The following is a 17,856-nucleotide window of genomic DNA, read 5'->3' as shown; positions in this document are numbered from 1 at the left end:
AATACCCTTTTTATGATCTAGGGGACTTTTTAGAAGATAGAATGTGGCCCTGTGAATGTATACCATTGAGAGTTATCCGCCCATAATTATTTCCATTGCCCATGAGACCAGATGTGGAACCGCAGCCTGTTCTGTTTCTAATACAGAACACCAGAAACCATCGCTAATTATCAACTTTAATGGCGTGATGGTAAATAAAAAAATAAAAAAATACCAACCAAAATAAAACAGAAACTGCAATCAGTTCAGTGCGTTGGAACAATTCAATTTTACGTAGAGGAAAAAAGCCACAAACTTATCACAACTCATTTATCGGGCGCAGTTAATGGATGTTTTATATATACATATATTTATACTCTTTTTTTTATGGCCCACAACAAAATAAATGTAAGAGAAAAAAAGAGAAATGGAAAAAAAGGAGAAGTGACATGTCATTAACTTATTCTATGGGGGTGGGGGGGGGGCGTGTTATTGGTGGGCGTGTCTGTTTACATTATCGCTGGGAAGAGCGGGGAGACTTAATTGTGTTTTTGGTTCTACTGCGGCTGGGCTTGTGCTGGTTGGTGTCTGCTCACATCTCCAGGAAGTGTATGTCCAGGGCATGGTGGTCAACATCGACGGCGGGATGCAGCTGCAGGAACTTGACGTAGGCCAGGAACGTGGTCCAGCACATGCTGAAGAACGAGGTGAACACGACCTGGTTCCGTGCCGGGACAAAGGCAAAGTTCACCGTCTGCACGCAGGGCCAATAAATAACGCCCACCTTATAGGCGTCCAGGAATTTATCGCTAACCTGGGGATGTAGAAACGAGCAGAAGTATAGTCCACGGGGAGAATGAGAGCGCAGCAATGACATAATGTGTGTGTGAAATGGTGGGGGTTGGTGTTGCTGTTGGAAAATGCCAGCGCGGAAAATTGTAATTAAGTGTCGGGCGAGCATTTGCAGGAGACCTTTAAAATTTTATTTATTGCGGCTTCCTCTCTGTGAAAATGTTTTCTGGTTTTATTCCGCGCCGAGACCAGGACGCCAGGGGCAGGGGCAGGGGCCCTAGACCAGGGCGTGGCATTTTTGTTAATGCTGTTAATTAAAAGGCATTGACGGCATGGAAAATTTTCCCTTTTTGCCAGCATTTACCTCTCCGCCCCAGCGCCACAGGCCCGTAATTGTGTGTAAATTTGTAAATGATATCCACGGCCAGGGACAGGGACACGGAGCGGGTCGGAGTGGAGTTAAAAGTCAGCATCGCGGCAGTTGTCGGGGTCTGCTAATTAATTATAAAACATCCAACCTTTGTGTCTGCACAATTTTCCATTCCAGTGCAATATTTCGCGTCGCATGGAAAATCATTTAAATAATAATAATTTCGTTTCTAGTATGGGCGGCAGTATGGGAAAACCAGGCCAGTAGTAAATCTGGGGTAAATGTAACCTGATTTTTAGCATTTGAAGTGATTGAATTTGCCCCCGGCCATTCTGTGCATGTAGCCATGAAAGGAATCTGGTTTCGATTGGGGGCTATCCATTCGAAAAGCAGTTCAATTTGAGCTCTTTACAAATCACATGCCAATAATGGGTTTCAATTGTGTTTCATTTCATTTTAAATTTTGCATAAATTAAGGTTTTTCATTCAATTTAAGGCTTGCATTTCAGACTAGCTTAATGCTGATGCTGATGATGGTCTGGGGAGTTCTTTTATGACTGTTCAGTGGCATCTGCTGCAGCACTAATTCCAGTGGACAACTTTCAAGCTTGGTCTGGGAGCCGCCGACATCTTCATTGGCCGCTCACATAACTCTTTCGCGGACCTCTGCCCAGACCGGGACCGGACCAGAGCCAATCACCCCAGGAAACCCGGGCCATAGATCTTTGGGGGCAACGCATGCAAAGCAAATGAGACAACGCACGTTTGACATAAATATATGGTAAAACATTTACATTTATCAAGATAAATGGTTTCTAATGATATAGAAGTCAGACGGACAGACGGACAGACGGATAGAGGGACAGACAGACAGAGAGACGGTTGCAAGGCGACGACGACGACGATGGGCACTCGGGATGGGGACAGAGTAGGGGGGGGGGGGCAAGCGAGTGCGAGTATCTCAAAGTATGGCCGCAAAGCCAACAAATCAATGTTGACAACTCGGAACGGAGACGGAGATGGAGACAGAGACAGGGCCAGACTCAGAGATGGAGACCGAGATCGAGATGGTGGCAGACACACGCTGGCGAGAGAGAGAGAGGGAGAGGGAGAGACCCAGCGACAGGCAGACAGACAGACAGGTGATATTTATGCATGCTTACATTACAGCCGCAGATGCTGGGCCGCAGATACAGATACGGCGACGGCGACTGCGACTGCGACTGCGACTGTCTGTATCTGTCGTGAGAAAATGGATTTCCGAAATCAAAACCCACACACCGAATTGCGGCGAGCGAGTGAACGTAGAACGGAGAGGGGAGAGCGGAGAGCGGGTAACCCGAGACCCAATTTCAAAATAAATAATCTTGAGAACGAGACCACAGCCGAGGCGATAACTAATTGGACGCTGGACAAAGGCACAGAGCAATGAGCAGAGCAAACAGAATAGAATAGAATAGAAGATGGATCGCTGGATGGATCGTGGGGGTGGGAGGATGGACGATCGTTGTTTGGAGCCACCCACCTCCTGCCTGGCCTGGGCATACGAGTTGCCCTCCATCAGCGTCATGGTGAAGAGAAACGAGCTGATGGCCATCGGGTCGTAGGCGGTCTGCTCGGTGATCGCCTTGCACAGCGATGACTTAATGTCCGTGCGTGGCCACATAACGCCGGCCAGTCGGATCCACACGTATATTGTGGGGCCCATGAAGAAGAAGCCGAAAAGGCTGAACCTGCAGCGAGCGGACAGCAAGAGAGCCAATTAGCGGTGCTATTATTATGCGTAAGATACCGCTGACCCACCTGAGACACTTCATCCAGTCGTACGTTCGGAATGTCTTTTTCTCGATCATCGTCTGCTCGATGAGGCAGCCGCAGGGCCAGAGGGTGCCGTACGATATCATGCCCCTGAGGATTTTGTATTTGTTTGTGAAGTTCACAATGTGTCGAAACATTTTCACAGCTCTCCTCCTCCTCCTCCTCCGTGTATGCCAATATTGCCAGTCCTCAGAAGTGTGTGCAACACGCTGCTGAAAGAGAAATTGCATTCAGATGAATGTTACTGGTCGAGTGTGATTTATGTAAGCCACTCGTAAGAGCTGTGTTTATACCCGTACTCGTACTCGTACTCCTACTCGTATTCGTATTCGTACTTGGGTGAAACTCACTTTTTAGGCCTTTACCTGACCCAGAAAATGCCCAACGAACCCACACACAGACAGCCCAACGAGCATTCAACTTAAATTAGACATTCAAACACACCATTGTGGTGCTTGCTCAGGCCCTTTGTCACACCCCAGCCCTTCATTTGGACGATGGACCTGACACACTTGCCCCAATCTGTTCAACGCATTCAATCCAATTGAAGTGGGCACACTTTGATTGGCCGCAGCACCCGCAGAAGTTACCCTCGACAAAAATTAACCCATTGCAGCAGGGCTTCCCACTTGAATGGGATTGAGAGTCCCAGTGCAAGTGCCAGTCCCAGTGCCAGTCCCAGTGGCAGTGCCACATTGTGTTAAGTCTCTCAGTCTCAGTCTCAATCCCAAGTCCAAACCTCAAGCCAATTGCAAATAAATGTCAGGCACTTGCACAGCTGACACTTTTTGGCCTCTCATTAAGCATCTGAAGTGGGGGATGGTTGAACGGATGCCCTGATGGATGCGAGTACATAGTTGGAGGAGTGGCAGGGGCAGTGGCAGTGGCAGCGGCAGTGGCAGGGGCAGTGCCATCAGGCAACACATGTCAAGTATTATTTGGTGCGAAGGAAGCGGCAGAAATACAAACATAAATTTAATTGCCAAGAATGTTGCTAGCCAAACAAATGTCGAAATAATGTCGGGGCCGGGCGAAAGATTTATCATATTCACTCGACTGTCATAAAAAGCAATTAGGCCGGGCCTAGCCTGGCCGAAAGATACTCATACTCAGCACAAAACGGCAGCAGTCCCGAAATGTAATAAAAAATAACACAACAAAAATGTGTACGACGTGTGATTTGAAGTTGTTTTCTGTTCTGTTCTGTTTTGGTTTTTCTGTGCGGCTGCCTTCGCTTAATGAGCGCCGCCAAAAGGTTGGGTTCTGGGGGAAGCGATTAAAGATCCACAACCACATCCACACGGCAGTAAGGCAGTACGGCACGTCGGGCTCGGGTTGGGGGGCTGTGCTGTAATTAGTATGCCCGCACACACATACACACACACAGACGCCAACCGGACCCGTAGCCGAAATAGAAACGGAAGCAGGCCGGGAGAAAGAGAGACCAGAGGGACAGCACGGCAGGGCCACTGCCTTTAGAAACTGCCCCGTTCAGGCAGTCCGTCCAGGCAGTTTACTTTGAAGGGCACATGAGGCCAGTGCGATCCGAAGTCCCTCATCCATCCCCTGCCCCCTGCCCCCTGCCCCCTGCCCACTGCTCGTTGCAGTTGTTTGGGCTGGTGTGAAAAAAGAGTCTACCTCATGGCAACTGCCGACTCCTGCTCTTGCTCTTTCTCTTGCCCTTGATGTTGTTGCCGTTGTCGTTGCCGTTTGCCGTCTGTTGCATATTTTCACAAGTAATTAACATGTACATGCTGTTGTCCTTGTCCCAGGCCCACGTCCACGTCCACATGCACATGCACGTACCGCTTTCCCTTCAGCTATAGGATCTCCGTGAGGTGTACCCGTATATGGCGCAAGGTGTGTCCACTGCCTCTCTTCCAGCAACTGTCGAAACAGGCTGCTGCTGCCGCTGCTGCTCTCCGCTCTCGTTGTTTATCGGCGATGCCATAACAAAATGTTACCTTAGCATTAATTTGCATTATTTTCACATTTCAATTTTAAATGAGTCCGCGCTCTCCGGGAGGTTTGGCGCCTCAGAACACAAACATTGGGAATATGCTTCGAGGGATTAGACTTTGTGGATAATACACTGCTTAAGTGTTAGCCACTTCCAGGGGTCAATGGGGGCAATGGCAGCAGTTGAGTGACTTATTCTTATGGAATATTACGTGCCTGCTTTAAATTCAATTTAAAACTGCATCTATCAATGTACTTTGAATGCTTTCATGTTTGGAAACCTCCCTCCCGATCCTTGGGAATTTCTACACAATATTATTAAACGCAGAAAGAAGCAATTTTGTGGCATCAAACCGCACCAGCAGCAACATTTCTGCCATTCCCAAAAAAAGGAACGTATAAAAGAGTTTTCATAACCAAATATTTTACATAGTTTTAGAGCGGAAAACTTATTTGGCCGCTGCCCCCACTCCCACTCCCACTACCCCTGGTGCTGCTTCTGATGCTGATGGGAATGGTGGCCCCATTTTGCCCATTTTGCCCATTTTGCCCATTTAGTGTGTAGTTGATGATAAATTTTGCAATGTGGGCCCCGAGCAAATGTGCAATAAAATGCTCCCCATGCTCCACACTGCCACACGGCCACACGGCCAAACGGCCAAACAGCCGCACAGCCACAAACATTGCAACATAAATTAAAACGCAAAATGTTTATTTGCGCTGCGGCCTGACTGTGGGATGGGGATAGGGGATGGCAGATGGGGCTAAAGGGAGCGGAGCGGAGCAGAGCAGAGCTGCCTGGCCGGCAGTTTCCTGCGCAACATTTGCATTTTGACGCCGTTTTACGCATGATGTGAAGAGCCCGGTCCGCCTCGGCTTATCAGCCAAACGGGATCAAAGAGCCCAAGACGAAGTCAGAGGAGGAGTTGGACTCGTAGTCGGAGGTAGAGGCAGCGGCAGCGGCAGCAGCAGTGGCAAAGCCCGCAGCATCTTGCAACATTTTGTTTTAATTTCGCACTTTTGAAAAGTGGCAGCCGCCACTTGAACGGGCTTTTGATGTTGCCCAGGCCCCTCCATGTTGCCAGTGCCACAACTTTGCCAGCAGCGATTGAGAAAGAGACGGGGACACTCGGTGCCAGCTGTTGTCTGATCTCACCTAGGGAAGGGCAACGGAACCATCCGACCACCATCTCAGGCACCACCGACGATTCGTGAGTTCCCTGAAAACGGCAAAAATACATATACTCGTAGCGCAATCCATCCGAAATGTAGTCAGAACACGATGGGTTTATTTTAATTACAATTTTCTATATCTGAATAGTTTTGTGAATAATCAGGAATTAAATTAGCTCAAAATACAAATTAAATTCGCAGCACTTAAGGCATCAATTTCACTTATATTTCACTTATTTCTCAGTTTTAAATTCCACTGATTTATGTGGGATATTATGGATGTATTGGCATCTTTATTTACGAATGTAAAATAAGCTGCAGACTCTGGTTTCAATCAGATTGATTGTTATATTTCGTGTTATATTTTGTTTATATATTTCCAATATCAAACCATTTTCTCGTTTTTGTTTGCGAGAACTTTTATAGAGTTTTTCCATTCCATTTCCATTGCCATTAGGCAGTCTATCTGTGGCCAAAACCAATCAAGTGCATATGGCCTGCCGCTAATGTGGCTCATGTGAGGGACGGTTTGCTTTTCGTTAGTGGCTTCGGTGCACGCCTCCCGTGGCCGGCCCTGTTGGGACTGCGCCCATTATCAATTCATGGTCCGTCATAATTAATAAGCCTCGCCCTCGCTGGCTGGCAGGAAAGGAAACCCCGAATGAACACGCAAGACGGCAATCAGTTGGCATTGTGTAAGGAGCTGGGTTCCAGTCCTGGCTCTGGCTCTGGCTCTTGCTCTTGCTCTGGGTGCGACCTTATCAGCCAACAGCTGCTGTTCTTCCAATTGTTGTTTCTCCCCTGTCTGGACCTGGGCCTGCGCCTGGGTCTGGCTTCGGCCTCGGCTTTGGCTTTGGCGCTGTTTACTTAAGCGCTCCTGGGCCAATTACAGCTTCCTGTTGTGCAAATTTCTTTCGCTCCCTTTTTATATTCCCTTCTTTTTTTTTTCGTCCTGGGGGCATGGCATATCTCCCACAAACCCGACTGCAGGGCGACCGACCCTTTCCTTTCCCTGCCACCAAATGAAAATATCACACGCGTTCAATTTCAAGTGTCGAAATGTCTGACAGCTGAAATAATAGAATGGAAATGGGTATGGGCATGGGTGCTTCTCCTTCTAGTACATCCTCCCCGGGGCACAACGATAACTACATTTTGTTGTTTTTCCAAAATAAATATCGCTGGCAAACAATTTTTGAAATGATTTTCGCATTAAAAATGCTGAGTCCAAATACAAAAAAAAAAAAAGAAAATAAAAAAATAACTGCCAGCACACATGCTGCCGGACAAAGAGGAAAAACAATTGCGATTGCAGGCAATTTACTTGATTTTTTTTTGCATTTTCCATTTGCCATTTTTTAATATTTTACTAGAGGATGAGGGTAAGGGTGAGGATGAGGGTAAGGAGGTCAGGGCCCAACAGAGCGTGCCCAAGAACAAGGGAATCCAATTTCGTTTGAATTTGATTGTCAACCAAAATAACGAGGAAGCACATAAAAGAGACAGGACCCAGAACCAGAACTATTCCCAGAAAGAAGACAGACAGTGCCAGCGACAGGGACAGGGACAGGCAAAGGACAGAAGGACAGAAACACACTCAGGCAGAAAGTCAGGGCAGACAGACAGACAGAGAGACAGATGGACGGACAGGGAGGTCGACAGATTGCCAGGGACACTGACTCCGACTCCGACACCGACACCACCATTCATTCATTCTATCCATTGAAATTAGAAACAAAGAAATCGCCCAGAATCGCCAGAAATCGGTCGAGTTCCCGGGGCATATCGTAAATACTTGTAACACGCCACGCCATGCCACGCCATGCTACGCACAAGTGTCAAATGCAGCTGACGCGGCGGCGGTCCGCAGATATTAGTCTGGCATCAAGCGCGTATGACACTTTAGTTAGTTAGTTTCCACCACTCCCTGCTCTCTGCCTCTGCCTCTGCCTTGGTATATGTATCTGTCCCTCGACCCCTCATCCGCTCAGCGGATGCGACAGTTTGCTCTGACAGAAACGCCAAATTGACGTTTGGTGTCCGCTCTTGTCCCCAAGAGAGCGAGAGCGGGCGAGCGTGTCAGCGAGAGAGAAGTAGAGTGGAGAACAGTGTCATCTATAGCTATCAGGCAATGGGATAAAAATCTCGATAATTTAATGGGAGATCTAAAGGTCAGAATATTTATTTCGGAGCATAAAAAGTGCTTCCCAATTAAAGACTCCTTCTTGTTATATATCTATGCAGTTCTGAATCGCACTGTAGTAGAAGTGTCACCCGTTTTTTGTTGGATACGATTAAGTTGCTTTCATCTGCACCAATCCCTTGTCAGGACTTCCAGGGCTCATACACGAGGTGTACATGTGGTGTCAGCTCCTCTTTGAAGACTCTCGAATGCGCAATCATTGCAACTGACACAACATTTGTATACCACACCCATCGCTCCTCACTGTTCAGGTTCAGGGTGCACTATCAATCCTTGATAATGCCCCGAACACTGTACGGTTCCCCATCCCCTCGATCTCTCCCCGCTCCGTAGGCACGACAGCGACTCTGGCTAGAGGGGAGTGCCTACATTAGGTGGAAGCCCCGTGGGGTTACATTGAACCCAGTAAAAAGCTGGGCCCAAATTTAGCGAGCGAGCGAGCGACCGGTTCAGTGCACTGCCAGGTTCAATATTTCAATGCATGTGCGAGTGTGTGTGTGTGTGTGTGTGTCTGTTTGTATTTCGTCTAGAAAATAAATAAAAATAAATAAATGCCGACACAACCGTCAATTATGGTGGTAGTGCACCGTACAGCAACAGCAACAGTACTACACATAGGATAGATGTATCTGCGAGATACGGAGAGTGTGTAGATACGAGATATGGTGTACAAACATACAGACAGCGGCAGTTCAATTTGCTGCTGGTTCAGAGGGGGGTTGGCTGGCTGTTTGGATTGATGGCTACGCAGGACGCTGCGGAGGCCCAAGCAGATCCAGAGACAAACACTCTCTGCTAGTCTCAGAGCGGAAAGACCCAAATTATTCGTCAATGTATTTTCATATTCAAAAAAAGCAATCAAAAAATGTATTCTGATAGGCACATACATAAGTATAGTTCTTATAGTTAATGGGGTGTACGAGTACGTGGGGAAGCCAGTGTAAGTATTAACGATAATACGCGAATGCAACGTCAAAGTCATTTGTCACGCGCCGGGAACGCCAACGAACCACGACCGCGACCACGATCGAACAATGAACCAGGCGGGCAAACATACCGCCAACAGCCTATACGCCACGCCACCCACACCCCCCTGGCCCAATGCAGCACCATTGCTGCCCCATCCATCGAACCTGAAACGAACAAAAATAAAAATTGAGCAGCACACACACACACACAAACACACTAAATCAACAATTACAAGATAAGCAAACGACCAACATTTGAACCCCAGCCCCCAGGCAGGCAGGCAGGCAGGCAGACTGGAAGACTGGCAGACAGACAGCCACCCAATCAAACTCACATCTGTGCACACACACACACTCGTACTCTCCATTCTGCATTTCAAATGTCAGCCTCAAACGAACGAACTTCCGCAATTATTTAAATGCAACCTTTCTATGTCCGTTTCATTTCACATCGGACTCCCGCCACCACGCTTCCTCCCGCCTCATTTCTCGAATAACTAACTAACACGAAGTACAAAATACAAAATTAGTTGCCAGTAGCCGCAGAGGGGAAGAGGCAATGGGAGGGAAGGGAAGGGAAAAAGGGTGCAAGCCCACGGCAAACAGGGCACCAGGCCAGACCCAGACCCAGTCCCAGACCCAGACCCAGTCACAAAACCAGTCCTCTCCGTCCTCACCGACTCTCGAGGAACCCTTCCGAAAAACTCCAGCCAGTTTTCGTAATTTCATGCACTTAAACTCGCATTATGTTCCTTTTCCGCTCTTCCCCTCGCTCCCCTTGGTGGTTATATTTTTTTTTTTGCGTTCTGTTAATTCGGTTGTTTGTCTGATTTTCATTTTCTTTTTTTCCATTTGGGGTTATTGTTTTTTCGGTACGTCATCGTTTCCTTGTTTCGTTTTGATCTCTCGCCTGCGATCCCAAGGCGCTCTGCGAGTATACGAGTACTAGGTATTTCTTTTTTTCCACAGTGCAATTTGAGGTGTAGTCATTATCGTTGGAGCAATGGGCAGGGCAGGGACAGGGATGGCTTACTCGCTGACTGCGTGCCGTGTCCGTAATTACATTGATGGCTTGCAGAGTTTTTGGACTTTGTCTGGGGGCCTACCTTGCGTGCCGTGCCATGTGCCCATGTGCCCATGTGCCCCGTCCGTGTGTGTCCGTGTCTGTGTGTCAAATTATATGTATGGCCAGTCAGTGCATTTATGAGCCCTGCACTGCTCCCTGCGGTTGGGTCCCTTCCGTTCTTTAGTTGAGGCTCACTTATTATTATTAACTGCTTATCAATCAGGCAGGGCAGCAGCTTAAGAGTTTTCGGGATGCGCTCCTAATGAGTGGACTGGAGTGGAGTGGAGTGGGCTCTGGGCGGGCCTTGCTTACTGCAGAGGAAGTCTAATGGTAATGAGTCTTTACTTGTGAAAAATGATGATTAAAAGATGATTGAATTGATGTCATTAGGGAACCCCTCATGGGGAGGGAGATGTGGTGGGTATTTTCCCTCACATATGTGCCACTATATTCTCCTTCTCTGCATCTCGATTGCTGTTTTCTAGTACGAATGCCCCGCCGAAAAATGCTTGGCTCGAGGTGACCCATTTCGGTGGCTATGCCTCATGGCACTCGGATGGGAGTACTCGTACAGTGCCTGCCGTTTAGCATTTACCATCTACCATTTGCCATTTAGCGTTCAGCGTTCAGCGTTCGGGCAGCTTAACCCCATTTCGCAGGCATTTCGAACGAAGGCAAAGGCAAATGCTTAAGAATTACATTAAACCCCGAGTGGCAGGCCAAAATGCAAACGCAAAATCAAAGAAAAGAGAATTAACATGAAGTGAATTTCGAAAGGGGGAAAAGACAGTCCAATCCAACCGACCGACTGACTGACTGACTGCCTGCCTGACTCTCTGGCTGACGGAAAAGACTGAATTTTTGGCAAGCATTCGAGCAATAGTCGGGCACGAGCAGGCACGTGCTTATAGCGCAGAAATTTGGAAACTTTTGTATTTCCTCAGAGACCCAAAGAGACAGCCAGACGACATGGACGTGACGGACCAAGACCGACAAGCGGACAGAACAGACAGACGGACGGACGGACAGGCGGACACAACGGACAGTCGACGTAATCATGAGGCAATTTCTTCTTGGTTCGGTCCGACTGGCAACTGCAATTTGTAGTCAGCATTTTCTTGGCCCGCTTTTCGACAGAACGAACCCATCCAACCTCCGTTTTACTCCCGGCTTGAGTATACATAATATTGGGAACAGCTGATTTCAAGCGTTTGCTTCGCTCTGACGGCGACTGTGACCCACTCGAGAAACCTCTCCTCTCCTCTCCCCACTTGAGCAGTAAAAAACGAAAATATAATAATACTACATTTTCTGCCTGGAGAGGGGACTTTTCTTCTCGCCAATAAATCATGTCCCACATTGGTTCCGTTCTTCTCTTCGCTGTTCCGTTCCGTTCCGAGCCGTTTGTTTGGCATACGCAATTTAAATAAAAAATTAGCGCATATTTCGCATTTTCTTTCTTGGCCAATGCAGATCTATCTACATATGTACATGTATATATATACAAATCGTATATACATAAATAGCCAATCCCCCTCCCTGTACGATGTGTAGATTTTATTTAATTTATTACTTGGCATATTCTTTTTTTTTTGCTGCTTTGTTTCTGCTGCTGCTGCCTCAAATAAATAATGCTTTGAGCTGTACAAGCGGGTCGATTAATATAAATCAACGCCTTGGCGGTGTCATCCAGGGGGAAAGTCGGATGGGGAAACGCAGAGAAGGGGAAGTGGAAGGGGAAGTGGAAGTGGCAGTGGGTGCCCTGCCCTCTTCGCTGCTGACTGGTTCGACTTTTCCTTTGTGGCTTTAATGAAAGTAATTTATTAAGTAATTTCTAAGCTTTTAGTCGTGACGCTCGTTGTTGAGAGTTTAATTAATTGGTTCTCATATTAAACGACCCACCCATCGGCATGAATTATGTATGAGCAGGTAAATACCAATCGATATTGAGATTTGGATTGCGATTGGCATTGTGTATGGTATGGTATGGTAAAGCATACAGGCCCAGGGCGGAAAAGCGCAATTATTCGAACACCATTTCTGCCCTTGGCAGGGGCTGGCCAACCCGATCCCGATCCCAAACGGAAGCTGTAATCGTCCGCGAAATGGATCTGATGGATTAATAAATGAATAAATAAATAATAGTCGCTACTTATTTGTAATGCAGATGAGTAGTTCTCTAGCCGGACATTCACTCAGTGTGGGAAGTTCTGAATGGGTGCGTTTATTCACCGGAAATGCGGTCAACGGATGAATGGAGAACTTTGGATCTTTACAATGAAATAAAGTATTACTAGTCAGGGAGAGCTGGTATACAGTGGGTTGTAAAAGTATGCGGCATATTTAATTTCCAAGTAAAAGATAAGCAACGAAACCTTTAACTGTTTGGCCCCCACAATTGATTCGAATCGATAACTACGAGTATCTTGATAATATATTTTTGATAATTACTTAAACATTATTGACAGAAAAATCGAAAACTGTCTGAGGTAGATAACGAACTTAATCGATTACTACATCAGATATCCAATTGGGAAATAAGTTTATCTTTCGCAAACCCGCATTGTACCATAGACATGTTGCTCCTTATGAAAAATCTTCGAGGCCTTGAAGCCAGCGCGAGACTGGATTCAAAGTATTTGGACAAGTATGAAGCGAATGGTGTTGTCGCCGCAGTCGATGCGACAATCTATGACTGCCAGTGAGGGTGGGCGCTGGGGTGGGTGGTATGGCGGGGCAGATGGCACATTTGTGTGTGGGATACATTTGTATCTTTCTGCTGGAAGTGCCACTACTGGCGCACCACGGCGGATATGCGAGCACGAAACGTGCTTTCCCAGTGGCCCCACCGACCCTCAGACCCCGCCAGACAATGAAAACTAAAGCCAAGAAACTTTGTTCGTCCACGAAGCGAAATTGAAAAGAGAAGAAACTAAAAGAAACGAAAAGAAACGAAACGAAACGCAAATGCAACTGCAACTGCAACCGAAAATAAATAAAAATCTTTTAAAGAAAACTGTCAAGATTTGCATTTATCGTCGTTGGCGTCGTGGGCTAAGAAAATGCACATGCGATAAAAGTTGTAGCTGCTGCCGCTGTCTGGTTTCTGGTATCTTATGGATACGGGCTATCTGTACTCGTACTTGGCCATAGATACAGATACAGATACATACGTATGCGACTAGCATTGCGCTTAGCTGGCATTTGCTTAATTTGCATATCGCATGGAACTGGCAAGACGGACGACTTGCCAGTCGTATCAGCAGAAAAAATATTTGAGAATTTGCACTTTAATTGCACTTAAATCAGCAGCCACTTGGACAACATTAATTGACTCTCCGCAGACGGAGATACAGATATTCGTATTCGAATTCGAATTCGAAGAGAGTGATTGGATATGGTATGTTATGGGGGTTCCAATTCTGGTCACGCATTTGTTTCCCATTAATTAAATTAGTTGGCATTTTGCGGTTTGGCAATCCATTGCGTATTTCTACGGGCATTACCAAGCTCTATATGTTTACCCAACCTCTTATGTGGGATATATGCATATATCCGCCAGATTAAATAGAATTGTTTTATTTAACCTCTTTGCGTAGCATCCAATCCCATGCCATGCCAGGCCATAACTGCCGTTGAAATACTCGTACTCGTATTCGTTCACGTATAAATACGGGCTAATTTTGTGTGTGTGCTTTGGGTTTTTCTGTCGGCTTTGTGGAAATACTTCCATATGCTAAATAAATTAAAATTTTCATTTTATTCTGCAGACACTTTGTGTGTGCGTCGGCCATGATAAATACATTTGCATTTGTTGCCAAATACAATAAACAATGTTAAATCAAAAATACATTTAAAGCTGCAACGTTTTCCCCATCGAATACGGACGGAAAGGAGACTAAATGAACGACTCATGGCAGAAGGCATCCCATAGGAAATTGATAAAGTTCCCTTAGCATTTGCTAATTGACTTTATCGCTCATCTCGCTCTATCTCTCTACGTACTGTGCATATCCCTTGCTCTTTCTGCTATTTCCACTTTGGGAAAAAGTCCTCATGGTGACTGATAACTTTCAAATGCTAAATTATTCAGAAGAGCACCCGCAGAAATACTCGAATGCCAATCGTAAATTCACAGAATACACAGCACACACACACACATATACACAATTTTAACACCCCTGTCAGCCATGCCATACATCGAAAAACCATCCCCCAACACCTCTGCAACATCCAACAATTTATTCGGTTTACAATTCAATTTAAATGTAATTTCCCTTTTTGCTAAATTGCAAAATGCCAACACAGTCCAACAGGCAGAGCGACAGAGACAGCCAGAGTGCGTTAGAAGGAGAGGGCCACACACTGAGTGAAGGAGATGGCTTCAGTCAGTCAGTCAACTGTCGCATTCCTAAACGCAATGCCACGCCCACACACACACACACACACACACACACACCGAAAAGTGGGAGGCTGTGAAACACATGTAAATGATAGTGCACGTCATAATATTTCATTTGGCACGGCAGAAAATCGTTTTACACTTTTGGCATAAATTGACGAAATAAATCATGTTTGCGACACGTGATTGGCGACCCCCAGACAGGGGGGGGATGGTTGTGTGGCTGTGTGTGGGATTAAGGTTGATTGGTAGCCACGGGTTAAGGGGCAGGCAGCCGGAAAAGCGAGCACGAGAAATTACATTCACCAAATGCCGTTTCGCATGACATACGCGAATTTACGCCCTTTGTACGATATATCCCTTGGAGAAGGGTTTCGGCTGGGGTTTTATGGATGTTACATGTCTTTAGTTTGATTCGTAAATGGGTTCAGATGCAAGTGGCATATCTTTCTGACTTCCTTAAATCTATTCCAGTATTTTGAAGCGGAAATCCTGCACTTAAGTGCATGCCACATTCGTTGTGTGCCCATAAACCAAACTCATTTGTTCACTTTCAATGCAATTTCGTTTGGCTTTCAGTGCGATTTCATTTGGCCATGCAACGTGGCGTATGCGCAATTCTTCCGACCCCCCCTCCCCAACCTCCATCGCACTTGTGTGCGCTTGTGGCTTGTGCTCAAAATACTTAAATGAACTGTTTGTTTGTTGCGCAAAGAAAGCAACAAATTGTTGTAATATTTATAATTTAATTATGGCGGAATACGTTCGACGTTTGCGCTGTCTTGGGCTGCCTGAAATCTGAAAACGGGCAGCTGGCCGGCTGGTCGGCTGGTCGGGGTCTGGGATTCGTTGGCCATTTAAGTGTATGGCCAATAAGACTGACGAAAAAGGCCACGACGACGTTGACTGATTGAATTGCGGTCTGCGTCAATGGGTTTTTTGCTGTCTGGTCTGTCCGATATATTGTGATATGCGACTGCCGTTTTTTTTAATTTGCCACATCACAAAATCAGAAAATTGCATTTCAATTGTGATTCGGGTTTGATGAATTGCCAGAAATGAGTGTCGCCTCAACTCAACTCAACTCGGCTCGAATTGAATTGAATTGAAATCGAATGCGCTGCGTGTTCTTTGTTCTGCGAGGTGCATGGGGGATGGGGGGCAGGCAACTCGATTGAATTTCAAATGACTCAAAGGGGTATTAAATGCGCATTAAGCGCCTGCTGGGGGCACACTCACTTATCGATGTTCGACTAACCACATTAGCCTAATGATTTCGTCAAGATTTTCACTGTCCAAACACCCAGTCGACAAGTCCCTGGCCCTCATCCCCATCCCCATCTCCATCCCCAAGACCGAGTCGAGTCTGAGGCTGAGGCTGAGTCAAAGCCCCCTCATCATCATCATCATTGTCAGCACTTAAATGCAGGCTTCATTTGCTTAATTGCATGGCAAATGTTGCCATGATTAATGTGACAGAGAATGCGAATGCGAATGGGAATGGGTCTCTTTGGGGCCTAATCACAAACATTGGGAAGACTGCAAAAGAAAAGCGTAAAAGCAGAAAGAAGACTGTGGCAAAGTACCCCGACTAAAAGGTGCCTGGTACTGTGGGCACCGATGGGAAGCTCCTGCACATTAAAATGGAAGACAGGAAAATCTACGAGGAATTTAGGAGGAGTAACAGAGCAATGAATCGGATATATATTTGTGCAAGCTAAAGCTACTGGGAATACAGAGCTGACTTAATCTGTTTCCTATTCTGTTTAATTTCGACTCGGCTTTGAATGAAAGACAAGCCCCGGAGAGCCCCTCAAAAATGAGGCCAGAGCTAAATCTTAAATCGGAATTTAAGAGATCTATAAGCTGGAAGTACACGTATTCCATGCATCATAAGACACTCATTACAGCCCATTTCCCATTCTCAGCTGGAGGTTAGCGGAAGCAAGAACCTGAACACTATTCAATGATTCAATGGGGGGGCAACCCATAAGAGCAATGTGGATCAAGGCTCCTACTCTCCTCGCCTCTCCCGCGTGACCCACTTGCAGAGAGAATGACAAAACATAAACACACACACACCATCGTCACTCCTCGCCTTTGGGGCTCATATCATGCCATTACGTATACGCCACGTTGCCCCTTGAGTGCTGACGCGAGAAGCGTTGGCGGCCCAACGATTGTCGTCGCTATCAGGGCGCCTATTTATAGACGCGTTAAACGAGCAAACAACTTCCGACCAAACGCACATTTGAACTTTGCAAAGGCACGGGTATAAATAATCGGCTGGCAATTAGCAATTTGCAATTTGCAATTGCAATTCACGTTTTCAGGGTCCCGTCCCGCACGATGAGAAATTGGAAATGCGCGAAAAATAATTAACATTTCTCAAGCGAACAAACCTCTCGTTATGCAAGCCTTGAAAAGCGTTGCGTTGCGTTCCGTTCGCATTGCTCGTTTTTGTCATTTCTGTTTATAAATTACCCAATAATTTCGCGCACAAATTCCTCTCCTCAATTCCTCCTGGGCAATAATTTGTATGAGAAAATTTCTGGCCAAGCGGATCGCGACGCGCTGAGGTCCGACAGGGAATAAAAACTAATTGCAATGATTGCAAATTGCCAGATTTCAATGTCAATGGCAGCCAAAAACGTTCACTGAGAGCCACACAGGCACAGCCACAGCCAGTAGCCACCATCATCATCATCATCATCATCATTAGTGAGAGAGCCTTAGTCACTATGTGAATCAGTAACTGCATTTGTATCTGTATCTATACCTGCATCTGCATCTGTATCTGCATCTATATCTTCTGGTCTCTGGTCTCTGGTTGAGTGTATCTCTGCGGTTGCCAATCAATAATATGCCTGGTGAATGCCTCTCTGCGGTAATTGTGTTCTTCTTTGTGTCTTTCTCTTTTTCCTTATTTCTTTTTGTTGTCGTTGTTGTTTCTTTCTGGTGTTTCTGTTTTTGTGCAATTTTCATTCATTGCATTTGGCAAGCAACTGCCAATAAGTTGGCTTCGACCATATAGCCTTAGTTGTGGCCATTGCTGCAGGCAGCGGCGATAGCTTATGGCTGCGGCAGCTTCTATACAGCATTTAATTGCACGTTTTGGCCAGCAAC

At 46.3% G+C, this 17,856-nt stretch overlaps 1 protein-coding gene across 3 annotated transcripts; it reads right to left on the bottom strand.

Moving 5' to 3' along the window:
* Positions 1 to 385: 385 nt before the first annotated feature.
* On the bottom strand, positions 386 to 17,330 carry LOC111068323 (mpv17-like protein). Of its 3 annotated transcripts, none has more exons than XM_022357716.2 (4): positions 17,215 to 17,330; positions 2,945 to 3,171; positions 2,667 to 2,874; positions 387 to 793 (listed from the first exon to the last, which is right to left on the bottom strand). In XM_022357716.2, exons 2-4 carry the CDS (start codon positions 3,094 to 3,096, stop codon positions 572 to 574), a joined length of 582 nt encoding a protein of 193 aa, XP_022213408.1. In that variant the 5' UTR covers positions 3,097 to 3,171; positions 17,215 to 17,330; the 3' UTR covers positions 387 to 571. The 3 variants fall into 3 exon arrangements, with proteins under 3 accessions (XP_041450962.1, XP_022213408.1, XP_022213407.1); XM_022357715.2 differs by having other exon boundaries at positions 2,945 to 3,168; XM_041595028.1 differs by lacking the exon at positions 17,215 to 17,330 and having other exon boundaries at positions 386 to 793.
* Between the last annotated feature and the right edge of the window lie 526 nt (positions 17,331 to 17,856).

The sequence above is a fragment of the Drosophila obscura genome, unplaced genomic scaffold, assembly GCF_018151105.1.
Source record: "Drosophila obscura isolate BZ-5 IFL unplaced genomic scaffold, ASM1815110v1 contig_4, whole genome shotgun sequence".
In the NCBI taxonomy this organism is placed as follows: Eukaryota; Metazoa; Arthropoda; class Insecta; order Diptera; family Drosophilidae; genus Drosophila; species Drosophila obscura.
Note: the sequence above shows the minus strand (reverse complement) of the source record. Positions and strands in the feature narration are given on the sequence as shown.